General features: G+C 45.5%; 2 protein-coding genes across 2 annotated transcripts; one reads left to right on the top strand and one right to left on the bottom strand.

The window, feature by feature from the left end:
* The first annotated feature begins 1989 nt into the window (after positions 1 to 1989).
* On the top strand, positions 1990 to 4440 carry LOC127310725 (uncharacterized). The gene is made up of 4 exons (XM_071822038.1): positions 1990 to 2212; positions 2328 to 2959; positions 3067 to 3150; positions 4393 to 4440. The coding sequence occupies exons 1-4, from the start codon at positions 1990 to 1992 to the stop codon at positions 4438 to 4440; spliced, it is 987 nt and encodes a 328-aa protein (XP_071678139.1).
* Positions 4441 to 4687: 247 nt separating this feature from the next.
* Positions 4688 to 8899, bottom strand: LOC127308733 (uncharacterized). The gene is made up of 3 exons (XM_051339636.1): positions 7697 to 8899; positions 6328 to 6422; positions 4688 to 4928 (listed from the first exon to the last, which is right to left on the bottom strand). The coding sequence occupies exons 1-2, from the start codon at positions 8889 to 8891 to the stop codon at positions 6358 to 6360; spliced, it is 1260 nt and encodes a 419-aa protein (XP_051195596.1). The 5' UTR covers positions 8892 to 8899; the 3' UTR covers positions 4688 to 4928; positions 6328 to 6357.
* Between the last annotated feature and the right edge of the window lie 2433 nt (positions 8900 to 11332).

The following is an 11332-nucleotide window of genomic DNA, read 5'->3' as shown; positions in this document are numbered from 1 at the left end:
CACTCTGAGCGATATAATACTAGTGGAACGGTGTTTCATTGGTGTTATATCAGACTTGCATACTACACCATGCAGTGGTATGCCGGGCCACCATAGTCTACAATACGTAGGCATTGGCGAGGTGATCCCTCGTCAAATAGTCAATCAATATCGCCAAGAGTACGGACAACAATATGGCAGGAAAAAATAATTGAACAACTTGATGGAGAGTACGAATCACCATTATCGAGGAGGTAGCATGACATTAGTGCGGCCATGTCCGGCTCGGATTCCACGCTCCCGTGAGCGAGAGTACGCGCGCGAGTGCGCACGGGACGCAAACGAACACGAACGACCATCTGGTGGCGGCGCTGCTGCTAAATGGTGGCCGGATCTTGGTCGCCGGTGAAGCTCACAGGCCTGCCGCGCGGCGGCATTCAACGGGAGGAGGAAGAGAGGCGCGAGCACTGGAAGGAAGAGGATATCACTAGAAATCTCTAGGGCTCCTCGGTGAGGCCGGAGGTGGTCGAGAACGGCGGGGAGCGGCGGTTGCCGGTGACGGAGGCAAGGCCTGATTCGGCTGATTTTGGCCTTCCTGCGAAGGGCGCGTCGACGGGGAGGATAAGCTCGGCGAGGTGAAGCTCGTGGGCTGCCAGCGGGGCTCGGGGAGGCCAGAGCAGTAGGAATCGGCGGCGGCCTTTGGCTAGGGTTTCGGCCACGCGCGCGAGAGAGAGCAGGGGAGGGGAAAGTAGGCATCCTAGGGTTCCCTACGACGGCTGCTCGGACTTTATAAACGCAGGGGCGCGGCAGCGACGATCTTGATGCGGAGCGAGATGCTTGGAGGCGCGGGGAAGATGGCGTTTTTTCCAAAAAAAAAAAACCCGGGGTTTGGTTGGGCTGAGCTGGCTGCTGCTAGGCCGGCATGATGGACTGCGGAGAAAGGGGAGGTGAGAGAGAGAGAAGTTCGGATGCGCCTGCGGCCCAAACATGGGAGAGGGTTTCTTTTCTCTTTTGCAAATTATGTTTTTCTTTATTTTCTTTCAAACTTCTTTTGTTATTTGAAATTAGTTTGAAGTTTCAAACTTTCAAAACCTTTTGAAAATAACAATGGCCTTCTTAACATATTGCAGAAATGCAATTTAACATTTTGAAACAATTTGAGTATTTGAAACCAGAGGAAGGTTCAAACCAACATCAGGGTTTTCAAAGATTTCCTTGATGAAATTTTCTTAAGGAAAATAATGCTCATTCCATGATGCACAATCAAACCCTAATCTAGGTTTAGCTAAAAGTGGGATGTTACAGAACTGTCGACGGTGCGGAGGAAGGTGATATTGCTATCCCGAGCACGTTGATCCTTCGAGGTGGGGATTTGAAAGGCAGGTTGGAATTGTCGGCTATGGAGGAAGGTGTTGTGGCCATCCTTAGCTCTATTGTCCTTGGAGGCGGGGATTAGAAGGGGAGGGGGCATGTGTGGTTGATGGCAGCAGGGATGGCATACTGAGACCCTAGGGCATGGGGTTGAGGTATTCAGAACAAGTGAAGACTCTTTGGTGGTCAGCCGCTGGAATCTTGGGCTTCGTGGGTTTGGCCACATATGCCATAATTTTGGTGAGGGTCCACATGTGCCATTTAGGTTTAATTTGGCGGTCGGCGTATGCGGGACTAGTGGACAACCACTTACATCATGAGCCTCTGCTGCTGCTGATGTGAGATTTCCAAATCCGATTATTCAGAAGATTTCTTTCCAAATTTGATTTCTCATTATGATTCTTCACATGTTTTTTTCAAATCAAATTCTTCACACATTTCTTTCCAAATCGGAATTTTCACTGCAATTCTTCACATACTTCTTTCCAAATCCGAAGATGTCGTGCTCCTCAAAACTTGTATCGACTCTAGCGAAGGCGGCCGGACCCTTGGTACCAAGACCTCGTGCTCTTCCACCTTGTCAAACCATAGCCCCCTCATGTAGTGTCTGCGTGTCTCGGGCACACGCCACCGCCAACCATGAGGATGGAGGCTGGCCGTGATATTCCAAGGAAGAGGAAATTAGAGGCACTCCAGGCGCGTGCGCCGACGCCTACTGTTGCGGAGCTGCCCGGTCCCGAAGACGGAGTGGAGGGCCAGGAGCCGCCGCCGCCCGATGCGGATGGATTAGTCGGGGATCTTATCAGCCAGCTACCGGATGATGTCTTCAGCGACATCATCTCACTCCTCCCCACAAAGGAAGGCGCTCGCACGCAGATCCTGGTCGCCCGATGGCGTCATCTCTGGCGCTCTGCCCCACTCAATTTCGACCACCGTTGGTTCTTGTTCGATCGGTATGTTCTCGATATCTCACCTAGGCCCTGGCCGCTGCTTCTCTGCTCCCGTGTACCACCTCCAAGCCTCCACCGCCAACGCCTGGCTCCGATCCCCTGCACTCGACAACCTCCAGGAGCTCGAGTTGTGCAGCTTCGGACAGAGGTTACCCTACCCGCCACCAACGCCGCAGCCGCCACCGGCCATGGCCTTTCGTTTCTCTGAAACCCTCCATGTTCTCACCATGGGAGATTGCCACCTCCTTGATGACACCGCAGAAGCGCTTCACTTCCCTAAGCTTAAGAATCTCGCGTTTCAACGGGTCAGCATCTCGGAACACTCACTACACATCATCATTGGCAGGGGCTGCCCTGCTCTGGAGTGTTTACTCATTTCCGACAGCTTTGGCTTCCGTTGTGTCCGAATCAACTCCATTACTCTTAAATGCATTGGCGTGTGTGATTCTGTAGAAAAGAGAGGCATCGAGTTCAAGGAAATCATCATCGAGAATGCCCCTCACCTTAAAAGGATGCTCCAACTTGGTCTGCCTTTTGGCATCCATGTGTCGGTAATCTCCGCGCCTAAACTGGAAACCTTGGGCTGTCTTACTGATGTTATTTTTGTCACCAGCAAACTCGTGTTCAACTCCATAGTTATTCAGGTAGACATGGCCTTCGTAATTGCCGCTTCGAATATTTTCTTACTAGGATTTATCTCTGCTAATGAATTACTTATTACTTGCACTTGTAGTCGGCTAATGTTGTACTTATATGCTTCATGCAGGGATTGCGTGTTGATAGCCTAATGACAGCGGTGCGCACTGTCAAGATTTTAGCTATCCATATGGATACTCATAGTTTGGACGTGGTTATTAACTTGATGAGATGTTTTCCGTGCTTGGAGAAATTGTACATGGCGGTGATGATTCTTCCTTGGTAGTTCATAATAAGTGCTCTCTTGATCTATTTACTGTTCTGAATTGGTTAGCTAATATTGGTCTACGTATGTTATTTTTTCAGTCAACTGGATCAGGGGGAAACAACTTGTGGCGCCGTAAACACCGAGATTTGATAAGATCTCTTGACATCCGTCTGAAGAAAATATCTTGGCGATATTACCGGGGCATCAAGTCACATGTTGACTTTGCCACATTCTTTGTGCTAAGTGCCAAAGTACTCGAGTTAATGATTCTTGAGGTTCATAAGGACGATTATAGTGAGAAGTTCATTGCACAACAACGTAAGAAGCTTCAACTGGATAGCAAGGCCTCAAGAGATGCTCGGTTCCATTTCACACCAGATTGGCCTCATCACAGCAATTCGTGTTTTCGCGTCCATGATTTGGATCTAGCTGATCCCTTTGAAAGGAATGAACCTTACAAATTTCGTGAGTAGTTCTCATGTTTGTAGTTTTTGAAGTTCATATTATCTTGGAATCTTATCAAATTCTCTTTGGACATGATGATATCTATGTTCTTGGCTCTGTTGAAACCAAATCTGTGCTGGTGTGCACTTATATGAGAAAGTACAAAGTTGTGTCGCTTCTGAATATCAAATGTAATATTATCCATTTAGTTCTCATGTTTGTTATTTTCAAAGTTCATATTATCTTGGAACCTCATGACATTCTCTTTGAACATGATGATATCCATGTTGTTGGCTCTGTGAAACCAATCTGCTGATGTGATGTGCACTTATACAATGAGTATTGAGAAAGCACGTGCAATGTAGTGTGGCCTCTGAATATCAACCGATGTATGTTCTCTGTTTGTGGTGAAGGGCTGATTCTATCGATAATTATGCTTTGTTCTTGCCCAACAGCAAGATTTACGTGACTCAGTTGCACATTTGAAATGCCTGTCCAATTTGCATAAATTGTGGATCCATCATTTCAGGCTGGAACGCCAAAATTCAGTTAGGATGTAGAGCAGCGCTCCAAATGCAGAGGCAACTGGTGTCACAGCTTGTGTATATAGAACCCGGCCTAATGCTCTAACCACTCAATTTTCTTGGATTGGGATGTTAAGAGGGTAACCTCAATTACAAAACATGTCTCGACTTATCTATTTCTCTGGCATTGATTAACCCATGTCTGCTCTGGTCATAACAGTCAGATTACTGTCTTTCTTGCGAGGAAGAAGACTTCACAGCATTTTAAAGCAAAAATACCACTGAAACCCTGCCCTGGTGTACTCCAACTCTGAACAAGTAAGCAGGTATAATCCAACAAACTACATATGCCTTTTCCCAGCTCCCAGGTCAGAGTCAGACTACTTGTACCATTCAACACTCATAGCCTCCGTACTAAGATTCTAAGTATCAACCTCCGAAACAGGTAGAGTTCCAACAAAAGAGCATATCATGGAACATACCAAAATGAAAAGAATAAAGCAGGCACCAGAAGGTAAATTACTAATTAAACTAAGAAAGCCAAAGTGCCTTCAACCATCACGCCAGTTAATAAATGGCTACATAAATTAGATAATAGGAGCAAAATTAACAGATTAATTCCTACAAGTCCTCTTCACAACTGAACCATGGATGCTACATAGAGGAACACCCTCCTCGTCAAGCATACGAAAAGGAAGAAACTTCACCAAACAACCCATTTCTGCATCTCAGTCACCAGCATGTAGCTCTAGGTACCTGCAGAGGAAGTAATGCCATCTGTCAAACAATTTTGTACTACTGATTCAGGATCAGCTGTTGGAGTTATTCTCAAATTTTATACGACTCAAATCAGTAAAAATTAGGTTCGCCGTTGTGGAAATTGTGTCAAAAGCTCTAAAGTTGAATCATATTATGAGACCAAAAAACATTTGGAACAGAGAACAATAGGCAATTTGTAATGTTACAAGTATTTGGCTACAAGCACAGTGGGCACATAAGGGGCTCATGGAGTCAAGAAACATCTGGTTTCTAGCTTATACACATATACCTTTTAGCAATGTATGAGCTAGCCAGTCACTAATAAACTGAATTTCCTCAAATGTATCCTTTTATTAACTGATACTTCATCAGGTCCACTACTTATTTCTGATGGGCTAAGGGTTGGGAACTTGGGATCCACTACTTATATTGGGAATATGCTAGTAAGAATAAAAAAAATTAGTGATGAAAGCAAGATTAATGTAGTCATGTCATTTCGATCATGTGTTTGATATGAAGTATTAAGCATTCAGGTGGCCACAATTGAAAAATTAGAATGCACATAGAGCATAACTACATATAGTTTCAACTTTTGAACTAGACGGATTATCTTTGGAGCTAACGGCCAATTACATATATCTGCAAGTTTATGGGCAATGAGCAACATGTTGAGAAAATAAGGGAAATTTGCAACTAAATTGTCAGGTATTGGTCTTATTAATTATTAGATTGGACAGCATCTAACACTATGACTTCATAAGACCCTTAAGCACACAAAATTTAAAATGCAATGCAGCAATTAGTAAACGTAAAACTAATATTTATTATCCCCAAAACACAGTAAAGTGCACATAGTTCATTTGATACTATTTAGCATGATAGATTGATAGCATACTCATCTTGGAGCAGGTAGAAACATATGCACAAACAGGGAGTGGTGAAGGGTCCCAGTTCGCCAGTCATGGGAGTGGCTAGAGCCTAGAGGGAGAATCCACGCACTACCAGAAAGAAACTGAGGAGTAGTAAGGAGGAGATAAACTGAAAGCAAGGCAGCTGGATGCAACGGGAAGGCAAGGAAAAGAGCACATCCGGTAGAAAGGGGGTAAAACATTAGCAAATAAAAAGATAAGGCAGCTGGGTGAAGGCATCAGGAAGAGAGAATGGAGAGATACGGAGGAAGGGATGAAGAAGCAGGGCCTGGAGAAAAGAGTCAAGCTCCAGCTGCCATGAAAGCATAGGAGGTGGCCAGCTGGCCAACAGCTGATCACAATTGTTTTAGAGAAACTGCTTAAAGTCGTTTCTTTATTTTTTGTACTTAAGAAATGAAAGTAAAAAAGGAAAGTAATACATTGGAACAGTTTCGATATCTCAAGATAAATTCAGAAGATAAGCTAACCTGCTCGACCAATACATAATAATAGCATATCTATTCGGGCCATCCTATGTATTGTTCTGAAAGGTCAAACTCTTCAGGTCCATTCCTGCGTGTTTCTGCAAGCATGAGGAGTAAAACAACCAATGACATTCATAACAGCAAAAGCCCAAAGAGATATGTTGATGCAACGAGATATTTAGATAACTCAGATGTGTATAATAAAAAAAACTGATACAATCAGCAATACATAATAACCACACCTAGTGTCGAACTGAAATAAATCCCGAAAACAGTACATGCTGATGCATGTCGTAAAAATGAAGAACATACACACTCAAGAGTACCAGCTTAGCTAGTAAGGAGAGACAAGTTATCCAGAATTATTAACCTCGTTGCATGCCATATTGGGGAAAAATATAATCATACTAATAAATCCTAGCAAGAAAGTGATCATGAATATTCCTATTTAGATTATCTCCAATAAATTTAGCGTACGAATCAAATGAACTCACTTTATTAGCTTTCCATACTACAAATGGACTTGTCACTCATAGCAGACTGTCGAAAAAGTGAAAGAACGAACAATATTTGAAAATTACAAGCAAATTTACCATTAGAGGCTTAAGTTTATTAGCACACATAATAATATTATTCAAAAGTATTGAATGTACGAAACAGAACTAGCTTCTAAAACGCTTCCACATGTACCTATTGAGCTGTCTATTTGACATTTCGGTTGGTTCAAGCTAGTTTTTCATGTTAACTTCAACTTCCCAACTGTTATGTATCTTAAAATGAGAAAAAATGCACTCCAGCTTCGCAATAAAACTACCCTTACAGAACTCTTGTATAGGTCAATAGGCAGCAGTGAAATTTGGCTTAGCTATTACAGATAGAATTTGCCAATCTTGATTATCATCGCGTATGGATGTTCATGTAAAGAGCTGATAAGAGACAGTTTGCTCGCTCCAACTTGATCCAGATAATTCAATAAGAATAATAATAATATGGTAACATTAAAACTCACTACATATTTTTTGACAAAGCAGATACATGATGACAGGCCAAAGGCCCATCGCCTGGTTACGGACATTTAACTGGTGACATAAAAAATATATAGACACTAGCTACCAGTGACATGTTGGTGACATAAAAATATATATACACTAGCTACCAGTGACATGTGACTCCGGACCATATACAAAAAAAAAAAAAAAAAACCACCACACAAGCATCAGAACTGAAGCACTAAACGCTATATTCTGAAGAGGTCATCAAACAGCAAAAGGACACCACATTAAATAGTTAGTTTAACATAAAAGGATGTGAACCACAAACCATTAGCAAATAACAAAAAAAACTTGGTTTTCTTATGCCTCGAGTCTATTACCTGCAGTATAGACACTTTCGAACGGATGGTTGGAAGCAATATTGGTGGTTTTGGTATGTTTCATGAATGTGAACTGCAATGACTGAAGCTGGACCATGAAGAGCCCAATAGCTGTGCTGAGAAACACCACATTATTCTCCTCAGCATAACCTCGCATCAAAATGTGATCATGCTCTTTCTTATCCAGGGAAAGTAGCTTGTCCAGTTCAATAGTTCTTCTCAACACCCACGATGCAACGCCATCACTATCGGTCTTCCGCTTCCATAATCGGGCAGTGAAGCCTGACACGGAGACCAAACCTAGCCCACCACCCTCTTCCCGCATAATTGAAAACCAGAGGCGATTAACATGCACCGGCACCCGTATCACAGCTAGGCGCCGCCTCTCCAAATTAAACTCTAGAATTCCACTTAAACATCCAGCAAGCTGCCAGTAAAGGGAATCCCCAACCAACACAGCAGGATTGTCCAGAATAACCATAGGAAATCTCTTCGCATAAGCCTCGGGAGGAAGCGGCAGTGAGATGAGATCACCCCATGAGTTGGTCTCTGCGGAGTAAACACGGGCGAGCGATTGTCTCTGTTGTATGCCTTCGGTGTCCCCCACTACCAAGACCACCCGGAAGTGGACGTCTCCGGCATCGCGAAGCACCGTCCCCTTTACGGTGATATCATCTTTGAATTCCAGGGGTATGTCAAGGCGGTCCTGCTTACCGGTGACAGGGTCCCACACCAAGATATGGCGATACTCATCGTCGAAGATGAATACGAGACCATGGCGAGATCCACAGGCCTCGTAGCGGTAGCTGTATTCGTACAGCAAGGAGAAGCGACCGGGTACGACACGATTCGGGGCATCGAGAGTGGGCACGAAGGTGAGGAATTCTTCTGGGTTGAAGAAACCGAGGAGTGGAGGGCTCCGGCGGTGGTGGCGGCGGAAGCGGCGGCAGAAGCCGGGGTCGCAGGCGAGGCCGTGCCAGCGCTTGCAAACGGCGGAGGCGCGCGGGAGGGAGGACGGCTGCGGGGGCAGGCGGAGAAGGATGTTGGCGAGGATGTTGTCGTCCATGTCGTCCAGCGACGGCGCCGCCAGAAGCATCCCGCCTTCCTCAGAGCCCATGCGGGGAGTGGAGTGGAAGCAGCCGCCGGCCGCCGCAGTGAGGGGCGAAATGTGGAGCGTGAGTGAAGTGGAGGCCATCCCTTCCTTTGACCTACAGCGACACTGGATGACGCTCGGAGCCCACTAGAAGAAAAGCCCAGGATAACAAAAGCCCACTACTCAAAATGTACAGTTGCAACTTAAAAGGCCATTTCGCCAGGGCTTCTCCAACGGACGAACACGTGCGTCTGGAACCTAGCCCAGCGGACAGTGATCGGGCCGTCCATGCAAAGGCGAACGCGTCGAGTACTTGCACTTCGAATGCGTCTCGGCGGATGCTGCACGGTCACGCCGAGTTTCCGCACGCTTTTTCCAAGAGCCCGCTTAGCAGCGACCTATTTTGAGCGTATCGCTTTCGCAGCCGTCGCTTCCGCGTCTACGACCGCAGCCTTCGCCATCAATGGCGCCTCTTTCTCTTCTACACCAGGACTGATGGACGACGGCTGGGCTTCTGCGCCACTATCAATGGCATCGTGTCCCGCGCGTGGCCGGCCTTTAAAAGGCGAGCATCGTCCCTGCCATTGCCCACACCACCGACACCTCCGCTCCCACCCTCACCACCGCCGCTGCATCACCATGGAAAGAAGAAGCACGACTCAGAGGCGTCCGACAGCGACGTGAAAAAGGATCCGCGACCGAACATGGTGCCACTTCTCGTAGATATGGCGCGGGTGTTGCACGCAAACTGGGTGGCGTGTGATACGTCTCCAACGTATCTATAATTTCTGATGTTCCATGCTTGTTTTATGACAATACCTACATGGTTTGCTCACACTTTATAATGATTTCATGCATTTCCCGGAACTAACCTATTAACAAGATGCCGAAGTGCCAGTTCCTGTTTTCTGCTGTTTTTGGTTCCAGAAAGGCTGTTCGGGCAATATTCTCGGAATTCGACGAAACAAAGACCCAATATCTTATTTTTTCCGGAAGATTCCAGAACACCGAAGGAGAGTCGGAAGCGGGTAGCAGGGGGCCCACACCATAAGGCGGCGCGAGCCCAGGCCTGGCCGCGCCAGCCTATGGTGAGGGGGCCCCAGGCGCCCTCCTGCGCCGCCTCTTCGCCTATATAAGCCCTTTCGACCTAAAAACGCGACACGGATTGACGAAACTCCAGAAAGACTCCAGGGGCGCCGCCGCCATCATGAAACTCCAATTCGGGGGACAAAATCTCTGTTCCGGCACGCCACCGGGACGGAGAAGTGCCCCCGGAAGCCATCTCCATCGACGCCACCGCCTCCATCATGCTCCGTGAGTAGTTCCCCCATGGACTACGGGTTCTAGCAGTAGCTAGTTGGTACTCTCTATCCCATGTACTTCAATACAATGATCTCATGAGCTGCCTTACATGATTGAGATCCATCTGATGTAATCGGTGTTGTGTTTGTTGGGATCCGATGGATGATACATTATGATTAGTCTATCTATAAAGTTTGTGAAGTTATTGTTGCTGCAATCTTGTTATGCTTAATGCTTGTCACTAGGGCCCGAGTGGCATGATCTTAGATTTAAGCTCTATAATTATTGCTTAGATTGTATCTACAAGCTGTTTGCACATATTTCTGTCCGGAACCCGAGGCCCCAAAGTGACAGAAATTGGGACAACCGGAGGGGGAGGCTGTGATATGAGGATCACATGTTTTCACCAAGTGTTAATGCTTTGCTCCGGTGCTCTATTAAAAGGAGTACCTTAATAGCCAGTAGATTCCCTTGAGGCCCGGCTGCCACCGGCTGGTAGGACAAAAGATGTCATGTAAGTTTCTCATTGCGAGCACGTATGACTATATATGGAAAACATGCCTACATGATTAATAATCTTGATGTTCTGTCTTAATGCTATTTCAATCCTATCAATTGCCCAACTGTAATTTGTTCACCCAACACTTGTCACTTGTTATTGGAGAGTTACCACTAGTGTAGATCGCTGGGAACCCCGGTCCATCTCTCATCATCATATACTTGTTCTATATGTCATTGGAAGTAGTATCAACTATTTTCCGGTATCATTGCCTCTATGTTACTGTTACCGCTGTTGTGTTACTGTTACTATTGCTATCATATTACTGCTACTTTCACATCACCCCTGTTAATAGTGTTTTTCCAGGTGCAGCTGAATTGACAACTCAGTTGTTAAGGCTTATAAGTATTCTTTACCTCCCCTTGTGTCGAATCAATAAATTTGGGTTTTACTTCCCTCGAAGACTGTTGCGATCCCCTATACTTGTGGGTCATCAAGACTATTTTCTGGCGCCGTTGCCGGGGAGGCATAGCTCTACTCATAAGTTCACCTGGGGAGTACACTCTACCTCTCTCTCTGTTTTTATTTTGTTTTATTTTGTTTTGCTTAGTTTACTTTTGTCTAGTTTCTTTTTGTCTTGTTTTACTTTTCTTATATACAAAAAAATCCATAAAAATTTGAAAAACCAAAAAATTAAAAAACTGTTGTTATGGGAGAACCCACAACCTATTTGGAGCTTATT

This window comes from Lolium perenne, chromosome 6, assembly GCF_019359855.2.
Source record: "Lolium perenne isolate Kyuss_39 chromosome 6, Kyuss_2.0, whole genome shotgun sequence".
Lineage (NCBI taxonomy): Eukaryota > Viridiplantae > Streptophyta > Magnoliopsida > Poales > Poaceae > Lolium > Lolium perenne.
The sequence above is the reverse complement of the archived record's forward strand: the minus strand, read 5'-3'. Positions and strand labels throughout refer to the sequence as shown.

Bases quoted from the DNA above. Each gene is read 5' to 3' on its own strand.
- LOC127310725 (XM_071822038.1), top strand. From the start codon at position 1,990: ATGAGGATGGAGGCTGGCCGTGATATTCCAAGGAAGAGGAAATTAGAG. The intron at 2,960-3,066 runs GTAATTGCCGCT...TGCTTCATGCAG, and splicing joins TTCAGGTAGACATGGCCTTC to GGATTGCGTGTTGATAGCCT. The intron at 3,151-4,392 runs GTTATTAACTTG...TGGTCATAACAG, and splicing joins ATACTCATAGTTTGGACGTG to TCAGATTACTGTCTTTCTTG.
- LOC127308733 (XM_051339636.1), bottom strand. From the start codon at position 8,891: ATGGCCTCCACTTCACTCACGCTCCACATTTCGCCCCTCACTGCGGCG. The intron at 6,423-7,696 runs GTAATAGACTCG...TCATGCTTGCAG, and splicing joins CGAAAGTGTCTATACTGCAG to AAACACGCAGGAATGGACCT.